The sequence below is a fragment of the Hippoglossus stenolepis genome, chromosome 11 (assembly GCF_022539355.2).
Source record: "Hippoglossus stenolepis isolate QCI-W04-F060 chromosome 11, HSTE1.2, whole genome shotgun sequence".
NCBI lineage: Eukaryota > Metazoa > Chordata > Actinopteri > Pleuronectiformes > Pleuronectidae > Hippoglossus > Hippoglossus stenolepis.
In genome coordinates, this window is record NC_061493.1 from 14,918,728 (window position 1) to 14,941,531 (window position 22,804).

The 22,804-nt window shown below is 42.2% G+C and overlaps 1 protein-coding gene across 1 annotated transcript in view; it reads right to left on the reverse strand.

Moving 5' to 3' along the window:
- Positions 1–22,804, reverse strand: part of cdh2 (cadherin 2, type 1, N-cadherin (neuronal)) — a 62,754-nt gene that overhangs the window by 20,153 nt on the left and 19,797 nt on the right. The window contains exons 3-4 of the mRNA XM_035169968.2: positions 4,350–4,570; positions 1,003–1,170 (exon numbers count right to left, since the gene is read on the reverse strand). Coding sequence (XP_035025859.1) covers positions 1,003–1,170; positions 4,350–4,570 — 389 coding nt within the window. The remainder of the gene's footprint in view (positions 1–1,002; positions 1,171–4,349; positions 4,571–22,804) is intronic.

Consider the following 22,804-nt stretch of genomic DNA (forward strand, 5'->3'; position numbering starts at 1 on the left):
TTATATACATTGCTCTTTCTGATCATCAGTGAGAACCAATTGTTCCTAATTTCTAATAGTAATAATAAAGAAAAGCAAATATGAGAAGCTATAAATTCAATTATTTATTAAATTAGCCGATAATTTCCCGTAGATTGACTCATTTATCAGCTAATCATTTCAGCACTGGTTTAAAAGTAAGTAAAAGAGTGCATATTAAGAGTGTATGTGTGAGTATTGAAGTTCTGCCTCTGCCGAGCTGTCTATCCTGTTTGCAATGTAAGCTGAGACCCTCTGTGCATACAGCCCAGATCCATGCTGAGCAAACAAAGAATTTCATCATCCTGATAACATCCACCAAGTCCCAGGAACATCCCTTCTAATATGGTCGGGTTTAATATAAAAACACCATGTACAGGAAGTAGCGCTCAATAAGGAAGTCATCTTAATTTGCTGAAAGGGGATCTACTTCTTCTTAGCCGTCCCTCGTATTGTGTGTTCTCTGTCAGCCACCCACACATGGGCCCGACCCGAGAGTTGTTGTAAATGAACTGGGCCGTGTGCGTCCTTGAGCCATGCTAAAAGGTATATGATATCTGAACAGGCTACCAAGGAGCAGCTGCACTCGTGAGCACTTCAGATTTGTCTGTGGTTCTAAATAATATGTTACATCGGTACAGACTGGCCCCTGAAACAAGAGATAAATAATACAGTGTAAGAAAAGAGGCCCGACCTTTAGCAAAGTGCTGTAAATATGAAGCATATTGTTGAAGGCACAAGCCTCGTGTCTGTGACCCTCTGAGTGGGAGCTCAGGGCAGCAGGGACCTACAACGTTGTCAAATCCACCAAAAAGCATTTTCTTTGAAGTTATGAGAGCAGTGTGTGTGTGTGTGTGTGTGTGTGTGTGTGTGTGTGTGTGTGTGTGTGTGTGTGTGTGTGTGTGTGTGTGTGTGTGTGTGTGTGTGTGTGTGCGCGTGTGCGCGTGTGCATGTGTGCATGTGTGCTTGGGTGAGCTACGTTACCCGGACAAGCTCTTGCGGAAAAGGGCCTCGTGAGTTCTCTGGGACATTGATTGGGGGGATGACCCAGTCTCTCTTCATGCGTTTGAGTTGGCTGTCCGTGTGTCGTGATGGAAATACTATTTCCTTGGAATCCTTGGACATGACTGGAGGGACAGCAACTTCCTGGACCTGTAAAAGGGAAATGATTTAGTTTGAGAGGCGGGCAGTGATCACATCTACGCTGTAAAATACGAGTACGTGTATTTTTAGCCACGCTGGCGGCACAGCTCTCTGGGTGGCAAGGTTGGTCTGTCCAACAGCCGATTAAAAACTTTTAACAACTTTTGGATCGATCGTCATTAGGTTCAGTGGCAGGTAGTAAATAGTAGCATGTTGATGTGCCAGGGGCGTAACCAGGTGGCACTGGTCCCAGCTGAAATCTGATTGGCCCCTGAAGTACACAATGTGTTTGAGCAGAGAACATTTTTCTAAATAGCTTTAATGATCCGTGGCTTTTCTCATAGCTACAGGGCTAAACGTAAACAAGGAAAGACTTAAATGTGCACTTATCAGGAATTGTGCATGGATGTTGGACATATTATTGTCCCCTCTGTGTAAATCGGGGCCCCTTTATGGCCCCTGTTTTAGAAAAAGTCTACATCCGCCAATGTGAAGTGCTAAACTAAGATGCTAAACATCAGCGTGTTAGTATTGCCACTGTGAGGATTTGTGGCTTTAAAAAAAATCAACAGTAAAATATGTGATGATATGCCTTGAAACACTCTGGTGTGGCTACTACAGCAGCCGCACAACACTAGTGCCGGTTTTATTTTAAATGTCAGGCCTCTTCTTATGTGCTGATATAATGCACCCACACAGACAGACCAGCTTACATAATGGATCTGCCATCCTCCCTCGGCTGTAATGAATGAGATTTGAAACAAAGGAGGATGGTACCTGCAAGCCAGACACTAAACACACAGATGGCTCAAATTGCCTATGCTGCTCCAGAGACTGGGAAGACTGAAATGGTGCCAGAGAAAGTTTAAATAACCTTGAACAAAACAAGGAAGGAAAGAAAACAGAACAACAATATGTGAAATATGGCAATGCCAACGACTGATCGCTGGGATTAATATTTAACTGTCACATCTCTTGATGCATCTTCCTTACTGTTGCCTGTAATTATCTGAATGTAGATTGGTTCGGATGAAGTCAAGGCTGACAAACCATTACAAACTGCCCTATGCAAACACAGAAATTAATTACCACTTTGCCACCTTATATTGTGACCCATATCCCAAATTCCCGCTCCTCTAACATCTGGGGAGCTGTCGCGTAGCTTCCACTAATCATGTTTGAAATCCGATTATGCTGCTTTCACACATTGGAAATGCAGAGAGGCAAGCGGACAGATAGCACAGGGGCATGCTTCAGAAATATCTATTACCCTATTAAAATGGGCGCGAGTGAGTGCAGTAATTATTTGCAACCTGCATCTGGAATGATGAATGGCACGGCGGGTTTGTTCAGCCCCAACACACATCTATCTCCGGTGCACTGGAGGTCTGTGCCCATCCACACTCGCCGAGCACCCTCCATCTTCTGACTGGGAGTCTACTTCAGAGTCCGGGAGGGTGTTCGGCTGAGTGATGGCCCGAGCGTTTGTGAGTGTGGGGAAAGTATATGCATGTGTGTGTGTGTGTGTTTGCCTTTTTTAGAAAAATTCTCACTTTCCGATTCAGAAGACATTTTTCGCTCGTGGACTTTAGTGGAGCCGAGGTTCCAATAGAGGTGGAAATGGAGGCCGAGGACACTGTCATGTTAATGGGGATATTGTTTGGCTGTCATTGATTAAAATGTTTCCCCAAGGCTGCAGCATTCATGGCACTAATAAAAAAATATTTAATCGCTGATGTGATTAAGAGATGCGTGGTGATTCATGACAATAATTGTACTGGGGGGAAGATAACCAATCATGACCTCATAAATGTACGGGATACGGGAAAGTCAATCCCTGATTTCATTAGATAGCAATCAGGGTAAATTCAACACCTCTCAACTGACACATATCAGAGCTATTGATGATGCAGTTGATCATTTGTATACATGTGTAGAATCGATGTTTACCTCTGTTAATGTTTGGGGAAGGTGCGTATTTGCGTTTGACCAACCGGCACCAGTGACTAATGGTATCATTAAAATCACATACCTGCAGTGGTCCCTGTAGTAAATGACTGTCAGCTGCAAACAATGGCGTTTTGAAAAGCCGTGAAATCATTACCTGCTACAGGTTTAATTTCGGCCCAGCAGATCACTGCGCCTGCAGCACTGACAGTAACTGCACATAGCTGTCGGTATTAACTTTTAATCTGCACCCACATAAAATACGATGGCTGCCTTCCCTGAGATTATCTGCTGCAATACACACACACTCCGAAAATGGCCACTTGTGACCATTCCTTTAAGTGTATTACAGGGATTAGGACAAAAAGCACATTGGTCTTTGTAAAACAAACATGATTACTGCATTTGGGGGTGTTCATTAAGACACCAGACGGCTTGTGATTTAAGATCTCGAAGCAATGATTATTAACACATGCACACAGACTCACTTATGGCCCTACATAGTGAGTCGGCACACTGAGACTAGCATGTGTGTGCAGTGCCACGGTGCAGTATCCTGTAAGTTTAAAGCAACAGATATTATCTAATTGAACAGTAGCACATAAGCTACTGGCACTGAGGTTAAAACCTCTGCAATAACTCAGCCTTCTAGGGCTTCTTTTCATTTCCTGTCTACAAGGCAGACGGCTGAAACATGTGTAGAGCTGTTTTTTTTTGTGTCTGCGTGCACTTCCTCTGATCCTTGGCCAACCACAATGTTGACATATGAGCACATGGTCACTCTAACTAATTGCAGATGAATGCACAACACGTCCACTGGAACGGTTAGAGCGGCACTCGACGGCACAGACAGATGCTTCCTGTCAAAGCGGTGAAAGAGGTGCGTCCCCTTCTGGATGACAAGGCAATAACCCCCACAATCACGAGGCATGCTTGCGGAAATCAACTTTATGGGAAGCTATTTTGCATCTGCTCTTGCTACCCACTGACCGTGTTGAGTATATGTTTGTGCTCCTTGTAAATTGACACATTAAGTTTTAATTAGCAAGCATCCATCCAGTCTCTCGGAACACCTGCTACAATTTAGGGAACTAGTCATCTGTGAATGTGCGGTGTGCCTAATAACCGTAAGTTATTTGATACGAGGGCAGAATTGATCGTTCCGCTTTTCTACATCAGTCACACAATCAACAAAACAAATCAGAAGTGTTGTAAAAAAAAAATGGTTGAGAAGTAGTCACCTGCTGGCTGGATGCAGCGGTGGGTGTCAGCCTGACTTGGGTCACCCATTGCTCCTGCGTGGTGGAGTCGCTGGCCTTGATCAGCAGCGGCGATGCAGGGAGCGTAGAGGGCTGAAGACTCCTGGCAGCATAAACGACTCCGTCAGCCTCTATCCGGAAGTCGGAGGGGTTACTGCATTCAAAGCGCACCAGACCACTTCGGCCACAGTCAAGAAACCTCACTGCAAGAGACAGAGACAAATGGGTTGAACTTAAAAATCACCCTAACAGTAGGAGGAAAAACTAGAGGAAAAAAAAAAACTGATACAGAGACAAAGGGGTGGAAGACAGACAGCCAGACAGACAGAAGGTCCACAAAGGTTTTCTGATTCTCCCTCTCACTCATGCATTATTCACTTCAAGCTGTGCCCCAAAGGTATTGCTCAAAACAGGTGCAGCAGAGGAGAGAGTTGGAGGGAGAGAAAACTAAAAAAAAAAAGAGGAAAGTGTTCACCTTAAGGGCTATTAAGAAGAATCCAAAAACAATACATTTAAAACCTGATATGTACATTAGACTGTCTAAATGCCTCACTGTGTGTTTGGGTTTTGAGAAAATGTATTCAGTGTGTATGAAAATGTTCAATTCCACTCGGCAAGTCTCATTTTATTTTGAGAACAGGCCGCCGCATGCTAGCTTTGTCCCCAATGATGCACAGGGATGCCTACCACGGATGACTGCCGATACTCGAGAGACAGAAGTCGGTGCATGAGTTGTTCATTTCATCAGCGTGTTCACACAGAAAACACACAGAAAACTCGCAGCGCACATACAGATACTGTAGACAGGTGGCTCATGGGGGCTCGGGTCCCACAGGTGCTTCAGTGGCAGTGGTACAACACCGCTTCATGTTACAAGTGAGTGACAGTACAGCGCAACCTACATAGCACCTACATGTACACATACACACACACACATACACTAAGAGCTTTATAGTGTGATCCTTTTGTGTTGATGGATGTGTTTCCCTGGCAGGCCCACCTTATGTTTATAGCACACAAAACGGCATACAGGCAAAGATAAAAATACCTCCCGGCCAAAGAGATCACAACGTTACCATATATTGTTTGTGTGGGGGTCTCTGCTGGTGCTGCTTTGAATTATTAAAGCAGATGTGGAATTACTTAACAAAAGCCTTGAAGGAGGGTGCCTAATCTTCCTTTGTGCTGCTACCTTGGGGACTCACTGATGTCTTCAGAGTATCATCTGCACTGAGTGCATCGAGTTCCTCTGGGCTTGGGGAAAGGATGCAGCCGACCAGCTTGTGGCCTGAAGGAAGTCATACATTTACTCCCAGGCCTATTTAATATTATCACCCAAACACTTGCAATAAATTCTGCCAAAGTGCACCACACCCTGCCACTAATAAATCTCTCAGTGATGACAGGGGGTGAATTTAACAATTTTCTTTGCCGCTTGTTACTGCAGGCAGGGTGCATGTTTTCAGACCCTCCGTTCCACCAGCACTGACAAAAACATACCTCTATTTTATGTGGCCAACTAAAGGGACAATGGCTGAACACCAGGCAACATCAAGAAATGGAAGGCAAAACTTCCTTTAAAAAAAACATTTCCAATTTAAAAGTGAATATGGTGGGGAGTGGAAAATACAACAAAATTACCCATTACAAACTAAGATGTCTTTGAATGTGAGTAAGAGAAAAAGAAGGCGTTGAGGCTGTGAATCAAAAGTCTGGTTGTAGAGAAAGTTTGGAAATCGACATGAAGTGTTTTCTCAATCTATTCATCCCGACGAATGAAAACACAATCTTACTCCACTTTATCAAAACCCAAACACAGAGAACAAATCTGCTGCAAGGACCATGAGCTGCATTCCATCACAGTTTTAAACTCTGAAAAAACAAGAAAGCAGCTCCGCACACTGGACTTTTTCTTATCCTGAAGAATTGCCATTCATCTAAATATTGCTCAACGGCACACAAGGTGAAATAGCGGTGCAGCCGAGGCAGCACTTCCAATAATGAAGACAGAAGATGACACGCTCTTTCTTCTACAGCAGAATACACTTGATACAGAGCATCTCCTTCCCCGGTGCCCTGGTTCAATTATTGGTGACCAATTAGCCTTTTTTTCCCTCTTTGAACCTGGAAACGCTGACACCAGGTAGATGACCTTCTCTCTCTGAGGGGTTTGCCTTAAAGTCAGCCACCTGTAAAGTCAAAGCCTTCAAGCAATCAACCCAGCCAGGCCAAGTCAGCGGATAGTCAGACAGAGGTAGAATACAGAGTGGGGGCGACTGTCAAAATAACTCACACTTCAGCACAAGAAAAGTCCATAGATTTAAGAAGCTTCACAATGTTGCTGCTGGAGAAAGTCTTGCTCACTATTTTAACTGAGGCACTTGGATTAAGAATAGTACACAGTACAATTTCTTTAGTATTTATTTAGTGAATATAATTAGTCACAATTAGTAGATTGCTCAATTGAAAGTATTGTAATAAATACAGATTTTTTTAATTAAGATTGCCAAATATTTGAAGGATTCCAACTAATTTGGATAACCAGAAATTGTTGTTTGGAATATACAATTATTCACAATTTCCTTAAACCAAAAAGTTATGTCTTCGAATTGTAAGAATTACATGTTTTGTCCACCTGACAGTCCATACTCCATAAAAATGTCATTTACTTTAATTATTATCATTAATCTATTATCAGCAATGTACTAAATGTTTCAACTCCACTCATATTCACAAAATAGACATCATGTTTGGCTCGAGGAAATTGTGAATAATTATTTATATTTATTATCTAAATTAGTTGCATTTTAAAAACATGTTGCCGGTATGTCTGGGTATGAGTCTGGATAGTGCTATTAAAATGAACTGTCCAATAGGCTTTGTTGTGAATATTTTGTCAATAATTAGCAACTAGAAACAGTAATTATCACACATATTTCCTTTCTTTCCCTCAAAGCTGCAGCGCATATGTTTCCATTTTCTGTCCTACGTGCACTTTTTGACTTTACTTTTCGTGAGCATTCCACTTGACAGCACCATTCCCATGTGAGCTATTTTAGACCAAGCCCCTTTTTGCACGGAGCACCAGCTCTTTAACACTGCCGGAAATGTAGCCATCAGGGCACCTCTGAGAGGCCCTTCAACAGGCAGCCCCCACAGCAATCACAAGAAAAACTCCCAGCAGGCACCACCATTCCCAATGATAATGAATGGGAATGTCCAGGATGTGTCTATTCATTAATAAGATGGATTCTGGTGGCTTACAAAAACACAGAAATGTGTAGCATGGCTTAGCTTAAAAAATGTAGCTGCTGCAACTTATCTAGATGTATGGGATCCCCACGGTACAGGGCTAAAATAAATCTTGGCTGCCACGCCCTATCAGACATGTCGTCATGGGCTCAACGATAAAGGCCTTTGGTAAGAGCAGAAATGCCGATGCAGCAATTGGGAATTGGGGGTTGGGGTTAAAAAAAGAAGGGAAGGGAGAGAGGGGGGGGGGGAAACAAGCCTGTCAGCAGAACGGCCTGTCCAACTAATGCCCTGCACCGGGGCCCAAAATTACGTACGACTCAATGATCCCATTCACGGCTTAGATACCCCCCTCCCTCGCTGACAAGACACACAAAAACCCAAGCTAACCTCTCCGTAGTGCCAGAGTGCCTCGCTATTGTCTGCTTCATCACGTGATAACTCTAACTCAGACAGACACAAATAGTTAGAGAGCGAGATAGGCAGAGGCAGAGAGAGATACATTTAATTTGGAAATGAAATGTGGACTCGGTGACTTCGCAGGTGAAAAGAAAATGTTCCACAATCTTAGCCTTTCCGCCTGCCTGCCAAAATAGTGAGCTGGCAGAAAGTCCCTCTAATGTACTGTAAATGTGACAAGACTGAAACCCCTCATGTGAGATCATCCCAATATCACTATCATTCACTCCTGAGAAGTGAGGTCACTGGCAGTTGAGAAATACTTAGCGTAGGTGTTTCATCAGTAGCTACAAATAAATGCAGACCCAGGCAAATACCCCAGTGGCAATTCTCCCCACACCCAACGCCGGGAAATGCTACAACACCCCTGACAAAACACATTATTCACAAATGAATGTGACCAGGTTTTGTACAGTGGCCTGCACTGGCGATGAAACAATGCAAGGCTCCAACTGAATGTGCTGTGTGAGACATCCATGCCAGCACCACGACTGTGAAGATCCTGTTAAGCCTCGGTGGAGTTCGCACTCCGCTACCACGATTCGAACTTCTGTGACATGTATTTCTCATCTCATCCTAAACTTTAGATAACGTATTAAATTAAGTCAGGATCCTCTAACAGCGAACAAACTTTGTGTCCAACAACAAAAATATCCTCCTCAGCATACTACTATAATTGCCCAATTATTGCACAAACTGCTAAAAGCACAAAACACAAATGTTTTCAAAATAAGATGACTGCTTGCTATGTGTAATTGTGCATCCATTTTTTGTTATTTTTTCCTACGATGCTATAAATATGAATGCATATTCTACAGCTTCAAGACTGGCAAGTAAACAAATGCCGTTGTGCGACTTATTACATTGCATTCTTCACAATTATAGTCATTTGCATGCAGATATTAAAAATGAAAGGATATTATTCTATGTAAATTGTTGTTTTGGTGCTCTATGATCTAACAAAATCTATGAATTATTTTGTCTTTTATTACAAATACCTAAATGTAAACTGATGATCTAAACCTGCATAACTGTTTCAAGAATTATGTCAATAAATCTGGGTTATTGTGAAAACATCATCAATCCCTTTTAATAAAAAACAACCATCACTGTAACAGGGAAATCATGTGCGGAGATACTATGTTTCACTACTCGTCTGAACCAAGACATTTCTAAATATCCATTAATTCACAGTAGCTGCGATGCAGAGACTAAGGTGTATTTCTGTTTTTAGAAAATAGGGTATTCTTCAGAGAAAGCGTGCCTTTTGCCAGACTAAGCCCTTGAAGGCGTTTTACTAATGCACTGCACTTCAAACGCGAAAAGCATTCCATGCATTTATAGCTGCTCCTAAAATATGTAAGGGATTTGCATGAAAAAAACATGCAGTGTCTGTACTCGGTTCAGTGTCTCTAGAAATTAAGAAAAACTAAAGAGGAATTGCATCAGTGCATAAACACATTTAACAGGCAGCTGGCTCATTTTCCTGGCTTGATTGCAGTGACCGTTCCCTTACCACTCGGGTTTGTGCGGTTTATGCATATTGTTGGAGCTTTCAGAAGCTGCTGCTTCAATTATAGAATTATAAACAGTCCATCAAAAAACATATTGGTGCTACCTTCCCTTATCACAAGCCCTCACATTGGTGTCCACACTGAGAAACACAAGCACTGTGGATGTCTAAGCGGCTGGAACCATATGAGCTTACTCAATCTCAAACACAGACGTTTAAGCTTCCTTTATCTAACCAACTGGTCCTTAGGAGAGGGAAACAATTTTCTTTTATTTTGACATGTTCTTTCTTTTCTTTTAATACTTGTATTTATATCATATTTGCACATGGTCATTTGCTGTGCCAGGACACTGCAACCCCCTTTGACAACATTGTATTCGCAGTACAATTGCAAGATGAGCAGACTTCCCTCCAGACCAAATTCATTGTCGGACATGAATTCCAAAAAACGTCCGGACAATTGCATTCGGACATTTTATGGTGTTTGCCTTTCACATATGATGAAAGCAGCAGAGATTGTCCAAGTCAGACACATTCAAAACAACAGGAAAATATCTGGAGCTTTCAGGTGACGGGTGGTGCCTGTGTGGATCATGCAGGAGGTGGGACACAATCTACAAATTCTGCTATAGAAATTACATGTTTTTGTTCACAGCACATTGACACTGGCATCGGTTCTTATCACTAACAGCTCGTGAATCTCGTTGTCTTTCCATCTTCTTCTGCTTCTTCTTGGTTTATGGCACCTTTTTTTAATCCCGAATTATTTGGATTCTTTTAGCTTCTGCTGATTTCTCACATGGGCTCAGACATTCGCCGGACATTTTACTAAGGGAGAATGTGACTGACTCAGGAGAAAGTCGGGAGTTCAGTGCATGTCTGAAAGCAGAACTAGAGTCACCTCCATTTCCTTCAGAGTGCCTAAGCATCTCTCTGTTGCTCTTAAGTACAAGGCTTCTTCTATGTCGTGTCTCAGCAATGATCTGCCTCAAAGAAACCACCATTACTGTCTCCAACAGTTGTCCTGTACGTACAAATCAACTTCATACCTAGTAGATACCTGCTGGGTTGTCAGTAAAACACGCTAGCCAAACGCAAGCAACAGCAGTGATTTACATGAAGTGACAATCAGTTGGAGCATTCTATTCCAGTGGCTAAACCAAAAAATGCATCATGGCAGTTGGTACGTTTTGAATAAGTAATTGTTGGCCTTTGTAAATTAGCAATCTCGATGGGTTAAGGGGGGGGGGGGGCACATGGGGACATCACAATTATTCTTGCACCTTTGTTGGGCAAATGAAATGATTCAGTGTTTACCAGTACAATGACAGCCGAGCATTGTGTGGATTACTGTGTCACTGGAGCCAAGAGCTGATAAGGCTAAGCTACATCCTGCTGCAGTTATCAGCGCATAGCTACTGGGATTTTGTGAGTTATTGAGACGAGCAGCTTGATACGGAGGCTTTGGTGGGGTATTAAACTGACCACATTACCAAGATGTCAAACACCCATGCTCTTTATGATGTCTTTCGGCAAAAGCTCCGTGACCCCTGCAAATGCTCTTAGGTGAAGCTCATTATGGAAGGCATCACATTAATATGCTGCTAAATCAAACAGGAAAAAAAAAATCATAAATGCTGAGAGATTTATAGATTCAAGAAAATAAAATGCCAGGAAGTGTTTCACTGCCCCCTCTCCTTCAGAAAGGACAATAATGGATACTTTTTGAAGAAGAAAACTCAGAATTACAATTATATGGTGGGGCTAAGTGTTGGGTAAATGTGACCTTGCACACCAACACAACCTCCTGTCTCTAAATCTTAAGGACTACAGTCTACAACGCCCAGCTGGCAGAGCATCTCAGATCTAAATCTGAGTTATATGAAATGAGGAGCTGAACTTCGTGTCCATAAAAGATGTTCTCTGACCTCATTGTGTCCTCTCATAAAAGGTCACAGCATGTTAATTGCCCTCTATACCCTAATTCACCTTAAAATTACTGGCTCTGGTCGTTTTGTCCACTCTACAAAGGCTTTAATGATTAATGGGGGGGTAGTGAGTGGAGATGGAGAACAAAAGCAGGTATGTGAGTGAAATAAAGTGATCCGGGCAAGGTTGGAGGACAGAGGCAGGCTGAGACACTTGAGATGCCTTTTAGAAAATAGGATTGTGAATAATAAGCCATTTAGGATGGCTACATGCATCACTTTTTATTGTTTCTGCATTGCTAGGTCTTTGGTGGTAATGCACCACAGTTACATACATGTACATTTTAGGAAATGCTCCACTGCACTGTGCAGGCCTCTGCTGGGCCGGTGCTACTGCGCCTCAGGCACTTTCAGCTGGACATTAAGTTAACTAATCTCTGTGGTGAAGTAAATATAGTTCATATATTGATTGCTTTCGATTATTATGCCTCTACAAATACACTACTTGAATAAAAGAGCCTTTTAAAGTAAAAAAAACAAAAAAACATCCATTCCATCACTTTCATGCATTCCTATAGTGCTAATAAACACCAAATCAAACACGGGCCTATTTATACATACAGAGAACAACTGGATTGATTTAGATGAAAGAGCTGATGGTTTGGAGGATTATTTTCTGAAGAATGTTTTTTTGGGTTGGAGACAAGACAAGCATAAAAGCGAAGCAGCCATTGGCAACATCAGCTGATAACTGCGAGCCCCGCAAGCCTGTGGTTCTGAGCCGGGCTGATATTTTGTGAAGAGGCTGATCACGAGGGGCCGGGCAGTAAAACTGCCTCAGTGAAACCTGTAATGTGACATTATTAGCTTCGTTTGATCTCAAAAGCACAGAGTCAAAGCTGTTTAGTTCATCCCCTTGATCATTTCTGTCGAAATACCATCGGAAAATCAAAGAGACAGAGAAGGAGGCACTGACCAGAGATGATGAAGTAACCTCTGCTGGAATGTTCACTGGCTGCTATAAGATTATTTTTTAAATCACACCAGCATAAAAGCACAAACACGTCCCTCTAGCCAGGACTGTGCGAGCCATTGTTCCACAGAGACGGGGGCATTTGGTGGAATAACAGAATAGGTGACTTGTGCAATTATGTCAATGTCTCTTTCTGCTTTCACCAAGTGCAAAACTAAAAGTGTTTAAGTCATGCATACTTAGGCTGTGCTCCGCAGCCCTGCTGTCTCCGTCTGTAGTAAACATTATCCGTCAAACACTGCCAGCCGATGCCAACGTCTCAGCGCTGGCCGAGACAATACTTTTAAAGAAAGAGCCTTTTAGATGCTATGTGTCAGCACTGGCACTGCAACTCCCCCATTTTGCTGAGCCAGAATTGCATGTTTATGGAAATTATATCAACAATCACTTAAGGTCGGTGTGCAACGAGATACTCACTGAGAAAGAGAGGAGAGTTGTTATCAGGGCGGAAAACACACTACTTGTGTCCCTGTGGTTGAACGTGGCTGGTGCCAGACAGAAATGCACCAAAAACCAGTTTGTTTTAGGAAAGGGTGGAAAAAAATATTGTGTCAATCAAATCCGGACGACTCATATTTGTCCTTTCACGCAGCGGAAAGAGAAACAAACAGAAGCTGTGTATTCAGCTGCATTTTGACATACAAATTGACGGCGGAGAAATGAATTACCCTTTCAGATCTGAGACGTTTCACCAATATTGTTCCTACTTTTAGAAAACTTCTTATCTTTCAGTCAGTTTTCAAGCAAATAGCAGCTGAATATTGTTTATACTAAAGTATTAGGTGGTGTATCCCTATTAGGATGAGCATCAACAGATGGGGTATCATTTTTTTAAAAGGAGAAAAACAGGGCTAGGATTTTAAGAAAAAAAACGGATTTGTGTTTAAGATCAAATTCACACTAATATGATTTTATCTAAAACATGCCTTTTTAGCTACGTTTATGCCTGACGTCCACACTACCCCTAAGACTGAAAATTCTGGAAACGCCACAAGTTTGCAGACAGCAAACTAAGACTTTTTGGAAACAGTCGTTACACTCCTTGTCACATGAGCCTTTTGATGAAGAAAACAATATAGCATCAGTCTTAACTACTAGTGGTAAATACAATATGGATAATAAAACACAAGCATTTTAAGTACTTTCGGTACTTTCCTGTTCCTGTTGATACGAAAATAAAACAATAGTTTAAAAAAAAACAACAAAGTAATATGGCTTTGTTTTTGATATACACGGTCAAATTTAATCAATAAATAAGAACTTGATGTTTTGTTGTCATGTTTAATGAGTCCGAAATAAATTTCATCTTCGCAAATGTCAAATTCCACATGGGATATGTACCAGGTTAAAAGACAGACAGGACCTTTCGTGGGAGACGACCACACAAACCACACAGTTCATTAAAACCTTGATTCGCACCGGAGAAAGGTTGTGCCAATTAATGTTCAAGTAGACAAAGGCATTTCCCAGAAGATTGACCACCGAGGAAGCGAGTTGTACGTTATCAATTTGATAAAATTAGCAGAGTTGTAAATTAGGATGTGATTAAATTCTGAGAAACAGTCTAACCTCTTGAGTCACTGTCAGACATGGGGTTCATTTGATGCTGAGGGGAGGTAGATCCAGCCACTGTTGAAAAGTATGTGCGACAGTGGTGGGAGGCGCCTTCTCTCCATATCTGCATAGCTAGACAGCACATACTAATCCTACAGTCTCGCCATCTGGATCGCCTCAGTACATTTAAACCCCCCCCCACGTTCCCTTTAAAAAAAAAAAAACTCACTGGATCTACATGAAACACTTAAATGACCTATTTTGAATTCAAATGAGTTTTTGCCGAAAGGTGACAGGTTTGCATAGTGAATATGAGGAATGTTCCAATTTACATGCACGACTCCCACTAGCTGTTCAGTCAGTCATATTCACAAGTGAAGGGTCGTCATGGTAGTGGGTGTTAAAAAAAAACAATATCCTGTATATTGGAAAAAATATTATTCTATGTAATAGGAATAATAATGTACTGCACTGTACAGACCACACACACACACACAACTGGGGTCAATTTGTTTTTGTTAATTCCACCTCTGTGCGTCTTTAGTCTGTAGTAGATACATTCGTCCTCCTTCTTTGTTGCCCTTGTTAAGGTGGACTTGAAAATGTGTATGATTCTTACAAGTACTTCAAGTTTGATTACTTCATTATATCTACAGAAAACACCCACTACACTCAGCCCTGAAGTGAGGTCTAATCTGTCAATATTAACTCGCCAGCAGACAGACCATGGCTGCAGTTACTGAGCCTTCATGCGATTTGAAATTCAGCCATTTTCTTAATAATTCCTAATAATTCAGTTCCAATTAACAAGAACCTGACATCAAATTTAAAAAATGCATCATTTGTGCAACCTCCATTTTGAATACTTCCTGTGCCTGCTTTACATACAGTCGCTCTGTTGTCAGTCAAATCCATGCAAATGACTGGCTCAGGTCAAGATTGATACACTCCACTGCATCCAATTACAAACCTAACCACACACACAAACATGTCGTTCCTATTCATTTTACCCCCACCCCCTTTTTTTAAAAACACACACACACACACACACACACACACACACACACACACACACACACACACACACACACACGGATTCGCACACGCAGACACAGAGACACATGCTCACACATGTACACTGTTCATCCAACTGCAAGAGTGCAGCAATTTGAGCCAGATTTTTAAAAAATGTGGGGGGGGATTTCATACAACACAGCCCATCAGCAAGAAGAAAAGACATGGAATGTGCTGCACTCACCTACAGTATAAGATGTCAAAATAAAAGCTGTAGAGGAATGCATGTGGATCGGGGACCAGTTCCGGGGGCCATTATGCCGTGTGTGGCACAGTCACAAGTTCACACTGAGCTTTTGAGAACAAAGCTAATAGAATTCCTGCTTCTCTGCCTTTTTCTTTTGCAGGAGTCGGGGCACGGGGAGAGACAAGGAGAAGGCATGTGAATCCTCTTTGGTCGGGGAACAAAGCAGCAGACAAAGGAAGATGAGGCTGACAGCGGCTGCTTCTGCATCTCTCTCCAAGTAAAGAAAAAATGATTTACCGAGTCATTAGCACATATACAAACAATATAGCGCATGTTCTGCCCTGCTGCTTACACCAACACCCTGTGAATTGTATATCTACATTCTGCAGAGGTGGTAATCAGTTAAAATACTCCCAGAGGTGTGGAAGAAGAAATGTATATTATATTTCACAGCAAATGATTTAAAAAGAGGAGGAGGAGGAGGAGAAGGGGAAAGACTCTTATGATGAAGAGGCCATGACAAAATTTCAAGGCTTCTTTTCCTGTAAATGAGTCATCGTGGAGGGGAGACCATTACAGTCACAGCCACCATCCGTTGTCTTAATTTTCCTCACTTGCTCTAACCACATGTAACGAGACCCTTGAAAATCTCGCTTTAAAACCCCTTCACAGGAGCAAAACAAACCAACATACAGAGGGGAAAGAACCCAAGGCTGTAAAGTGTAAACCTGCCTCCTCTGTAAGGTTGGGGAGAAGAAAAAAAAGAAAATCTTGAAGACAATGACAGCAAGAAAAATAAAGCTTCTTCAAAGAAAAGGATTAGGGCAGCTGCCAATACACGGGGTGTGTGCATTTGCCATTGCACATTTGAATCAATACGTGTCAAATTCCACTTGAAACACAATTAGCTCCTGCTTCAAGAAAAAGACGAAAAATACACAGACGGAAGATTAAAGACAAGCCTAATGTTCTCCTCACAAGCTTTCATATCTAACACATGCGCAGCTTCACAGACGCATGACAGCTCGTTATGTGCTGCTCCAGTCAAAGAAAAGCAAACACAGAGGAAAGCATGCATTTGTATGAATTTACAAACGCTGTCTTCACGTGTCAACCGAGCTTATCCCTTTGTACCGCGTCGGTTCCTGGAGCTATAGAGCCACAACAGAAATGACGAATGCATCTCGCTGCTAACCTACTTTGACCTGCTTGACCCTCCCCCACACGCAGTTTGAGCTCAAGAGGGATGAACGGCGTGGAACAGAAAAAGGGGGAGGACGCAGGTTTTTCTACGGATGGATGGAACTGTAACAGCTATCTGTGCAAAGCAATTAATTCCTATATCTTAGGGCTGAATGAATCATTTTTTCAAATTAATAGCACAAATTTGTGTGCAGTGCTACACAAAGAAATTCATTTAAAAGCTTTTTTTTTAATGCAGTCATTATGCAGACTTTGAGAAGTTGAGTTGTTTATCTGATTTGGACAGAAAGCTGACATGTTGTGTGATACAGGCGTCTCGTGCACAATTCAGAGCTGCTATTGATCCCTGCTACTGCTTTTCTTTTTTTTTTTTACTTAATGCAGAAGTTCAGCCTCTGACGCTCAATGCGGCATCAATTTGTAGGAGAGACACATCTTTCTATTAGGGCTTCTCACTTTCATATGCATGACTTCTTTTTTATTTCTGAGCAGAAGCAATTTAACACAATCCAGCCTGACAAATTGACATACTGCATTGGAGTCTCGCCTTCACATAATGCAGTGTGAGCAGCATTAAAAACTACACAAACTATTTAAAATTCAAAAAAAGGTTCTCTAGTCCAGAATTCCTGTCGATTAAGAAATATGTATGCACATCTGAAGTCTGCGATAGAGATTTGAACAGTTCGTATAGATAAAGGATGCACAGTGCATCAGTGACTATGTTTACATGGACACCTATATTCTGATATTAGCCTGATAAAGCCAATAGTCTGAATAAGACACTGTACACGATTGTTTTTGGCTATCTTCACCTGAATAAGGTCATTCTCAGACTTGAGTATTCATTATTCATATGATGTCGACATGTATAGGTCTCAATAGCATTATAATGTTCTATTGGGAGTTTTCAGGGGATATATATTCCTTTTGCTCTTTTTGCCCAGTGTTGCGTCTGTGGTGTGTTTGAAATGCCATTAATGCGCCTACTTGCTTGTGGTGAATCCTCTGGCGAATCTCCTGCTCTGTTCTCACATGGGCTCATTCGGACATTCTCCAGAATCTTTACTAGGGGGCTGGCAGGAGAAATTTCGGAGAATGCCTGGAGCCTCTGACTCGGCCATTTGTGTTCTCACATACTGCCCCTCTGGAGGATATCAGGAGATTATCCAGAGTTCAGTGCATGTCTGAAAGCTGCTATAATCACACTATGCTCTGTAACCTATAAAGAGGAATATGAATGGAAACGGCACAATCAAAATTTGTTCTAAATCTGAATAAGCTCTATTTTTGTAAATGCAGTCACAAACAGAAACAGATATTACAGTCCCTGCACTGTCAGTAGTAATGAAGTATAAATTCAACATCAAGTGTTAACCATTAGTCTTGGCATCAGACCAGCACAAGGAAGCGTCTCCTCTCCCATGCATCGTCTGTGTTGAGGCTGCAGTGTTGCCTTTCGGGTAGTGTGGTGTGTGTGACTGGACTCTGAGTGAGGGAGAGCCCTCTTACTCCCATGTAATCAGCTGAACTGAGTGGGTTCAGAGAAGGATCTGTGCAGCTGTGCTTTATTACAGACACAATGAGTCCCAGATTAAGGGAACGGGAAGGAGGGCGGGAGGGAATAGAGGATCATGGGGGTAGGAAGGAGGAAGGGGGGGTAGTGAGACTGACTCCCAACACATCTGTCCTCGGTTTGTCGGCAGCACAACACCAAAACCACAAGCAAGCCCATGTACAAATCTGTCTCCGCTTGGAAAGGCCACCTGCGGAAATGTTTCCAGACCTTGGGTTTTTAACACAAGGACTCGTGGGAATATGCTGTCGCCTCGCAGTGATAGCGATGTTCGTCAGGGTCACACTAACATTGACAGCGGTAGCACAAACAAGTAGGTGGCACAAACATGTGAATCACCGCAGACAGCTTCTGGTGCTGTTGTGTGGCTCTCTGCGTGTGTCTCAAGGAAACAATCCGGAGTGTTTTTATCGTGACCTTTCAGTTCTACAGTGAGTGGCGTGCTGGTTTTCATTTCTTTCTTTTGAATTACACAAAAGCAGCCTGATGTGGTGTTTTTTTTGTACCCAGAGTAATTGTTGCCCAATTACACAATGCTTTCAGGCCAGGCTTGACAGTGCATGTACACACTCGTGAAGTGGGCTTTTTAGGCTTCAAAAATGCAAGCGATCATGGTGCCTTCACCCGAGTCCCCCCTCACAAACCCAGAGAAAGGGCGAGACGAACAGATGAGAGGGAGAGAAGTAAGGTGCTTGTGTTTGGTCTGTACTGCCCCATCATTCTGCTTCACTGGAAGCTCTCAGGCAAACAAAAAAATGTGGGTTCACAGTGTGTTATGCCAACAGAAGCAAGATTCACCAGGAAGACATCCCACTGCCATTAAAGCTTACTGAAAAGCCTTTCTATCCCCCTTCGAACGGCTTTACGCGTAAGGAGTGATTAAACATCAAACCACACTGTTGCACCCTAATCCATCACCCAATTCCTGATGTGCCGCCCTGTTTGCCTCGCTTTCTCCCTTCATATATACATAAGTAGAGACAAGTTGATTCCGAAAACCATTCAGAATTAATCCCACAATGAGATTTTGTGTTTGTGAAGTGGCAGGAAGACTTTCTTACAGAGCTGAGGCGATTTTCTTTTGTTACAGCTTACAAACCAACAGGAAAAAGGTGCAACTAACCTCACGAGGAAAATGTAATTTCGGTTTTGATGGACATTTATCTGCTTTCTCATTACCAGGGAAAGGCCAAAAGTTGGGTGAAATTGACAACAACTGGCCAGCAGGCATATGATACAGCACTGCTTCTCTGTTGAAAATAGTTAGAAGATTAAATTGTTCCAGGTGGGGTCCTATTTTCTTTAAAACTCCTCTGCTCGGGCCTGCAGGTATACGAATAGCAATTCCCCAGACTGGAATTGATCCTATTTTTTAAAAGCGCATGAACAGGCCAACAGGAATGATGGGGGCTGCATCACTTGGGTCTGTGGCTGGTTTTTATTACTTACACCGCTCCTCATCTAAGCCTGTTCTCTCCACTCAACCACATGCCTCTGATTCACTGGAGTGGGCAAAGGAATTATGTTTTTTTCTTTTTACTGGCTTAATCTCATTACTTTCATTGGCTGATAAAACTCTGCGCTTGTTATTTACTGGTCTTTTTTTAACAAAGCCTATGTGCACCAGGAGTATGAGCATGTTCAGATGGATGGAGACACTCCGGCAAGCAGTCGTGATAATAATCATAATAAGAATAATAATCATCTTTATTTGTTCCTATCTCCTGTAGTCAGGGTACGGCACAGCTGCTTAATAACCAATATGATCTCCTCCCCAACTCTATTTCCTCTAGGACCACATAGGACAGATGTGGCAATATACACGGACACTCAAGATGTACGGCCTAATAACTCACATTATATGAATTCAATAACACATGTCTATACCCCTGCATAGTTGTTGATGGGGGCAGTAAAACAAACTTTAATATCCCAGTGTGTTAGAGCTGTTAATGATCAGTGCTGAGGGCAGTTGGGCTGTAACTCACTGTCCATGGCCACTGCAAAGTTGTAATTCTCATGCTAACGTTATATGCAAGTGTCACAGAGATGTCCCTCAGAAACACGCAGACGCAGCATCCTTAAATAACATTCAGCTGGCGTTTTTACACGCTTACCAGCTCTGTGACGTCAGCACTGAACTCGCGGAGCCCTTTAACTTACCACAATATGCAACCCACCAGCTCCCATTGTTTTCTCAGAAACACATGACGCTGACCACTTTTGAAGGTTATTCGTCAGCGTCCGATTTGGCAGCCGAGGGCAAATAATTAGTTAGGCGAAATACGGCTTTGGCAGGGCTCATGGGTGCAGTGAAAATATGGCAAACATGGCATGTTATGAGATCACAGACTGCCGGCCAGCTGTGTCTGTTGTTGATGCTGCTGATGTTTCAAGCCCCTCCAACATATGGTTTGAATCCGGAACATCAGAGTCGTACTGAGTTTTAAAAAATAAGCAATGGTCCCGTGCATTTGCAGATGCCGGACTAATTGAAAACACAGAAAAACGCATCATGAAATGAGTCCTGACAAATGCTGACACTGTACTTATGTGGCCACATAATTCAAAAGAGAGAGAAAATACAAAGTGTAATCCAGCAACAGTTGTACATTGAAATTTGACTCTTTAATGGGCTGCTAGAATATACTGACACTTTTCGACCTCTAGTATTGTTCAGGTGAGAAATATTCAACGATTTAAATGGTTCAAATTAAACTATTAAACGATCACATCTCATTTTAATGAGCACAGGAAACTCTTGTCAATAGAAGACCTTTCAGTGTCAGACTAAAAGCTTTTCAGAGTTTTAAAAAAACGACCCCCACATCACTGCCTTCTGCACATGGTCAGACGCAGACATACATCAGCCAATCAGGCAGAGGTAACTTTACTTTAGCTTTGTGGGTTTGAAGGCCGCCCTTTCTATCAAATGCATTATTCCGTTCTCAAGTGCATTCCTTGCACAGAGCCAAAAAAAAAATCAACATAAAAGCACGAAAAGAGTAAAAAAAATAAAAGACACAACGCAAAACTGAAAACCATTTAGTCCAGCTGTGCAACTTCTCTTACTTATCCACGAGAGGCTGTAGTTACACTGATTAACCCTGCACTGTGAAGGCTGTGGAAGGGGGGCTTCCAGTTTATCATTAAAGCAAACACAGCAAAATGGTAAATAAACCAGGGGAGAAACTAATAGGTGACTAATCGGAGAGTACTGTCTCTTTGACCCTCGGCAAACCCAAATTTTAAGCAGATACTGAACATTTGAATAACTGACAAACAGTCAAAGCTCAGCTCTAACCTTGCCTCACAACATAAGACTAGAGCCAGACTGATATGACGCTTGGCCAATACAGACATATCGACATTCGTTTGTCAATATGCCCGGATATGAAAAGACCTCTGTATTCTGTATTTTACAGAATAAACCATGCAGAAAAGATGTGCATTAATGTTTACATTTTACATAAGATATATGTATATTCTTAATTCAAGTTCTATAAATACAGAATTTAAATTTACATTGGTATTGGAATTTGTATTAGCATCGGTCCCTAAACATTCATATCGGTTGGGCTCTACATACGACACCTACAGTATATTATGCCCTGTTATGTGCTATGTTCAATATATATATATATATATAAATTTCCCCCGGGATCAATAAAGTATCTATCTATCTATCGATAACCTGCAAGAGCTAATATTAACTTGCGGCTTACAAAAGCAGCCATACTGCAACACAATAAATGATAATCAGTGTTCACCTGATTCATACCAAAGCAAACAGAATCCAGAATTTGGAAGCGGTTCAGAAAACTCCTCTTACACCATTCACACAAAGAAACCGGCATTTCCCCAGTTTGTGTCTCAGGTGGGAAATACAACACTTGTAAGAGCAGAAATGGTCAGTTGATACACTGAGATACAGTCTGGGAAAGGGCGTTGTCCATGAACCTCAGCGTGTTGCTCCATCTAGTGTTACACATCCCCCCACCCTTTGTGCACAGGGACAATAACAGCATTTGGGAGGGAGAGGGTGGGATCTGGTTACCCTCCCAACCACTGCCATGACAACATATGGAAGTGGCTCAGTACAATGACAACAGGTCCATCTCCCTATATTTCTCTCCATGCTGCCTAGACGGATCAGGACACTGGGTGTTTGGCAGCAAACACATGCACAGGAGAGAGAGGCGGTAGTTTTGTAAAAACAATGTGAATTTTGTATTCATATGCAGAAAAGGTCTGATTTACAACTAAAGTATATGTCACATTGACTTCAACTCACAAAAATCAGTGTGTGTAGGAAAATAATTGTATCATTCCTCTCTTTTGTATACTCATTTACATACTGTGGGCGTAGAGGGGTCACAGATCAGCCCCATCACAAATCCCTTGGAGCGAGGACTCACAATGGGTAGGAGCTGAGCGCTTTTAGCCTAGCGGCAAAGGGGCGAGTGGCTCCTCCCTTGGTGCTGCGTTCCTCCATCACTATGCCCGCACCTCCACTACATCCCGTTATTCATCAAGTTTCAAAAGTATCTCACTGCCTGCACTGTAACCTGAAGCGGTTTGTTGCATCTCAGTTTTCAAATGTTTTCGGCTGTAAGGAGAGCTGTGTAGGAGAAGAGAAGGGAACACAATAAGGTGGA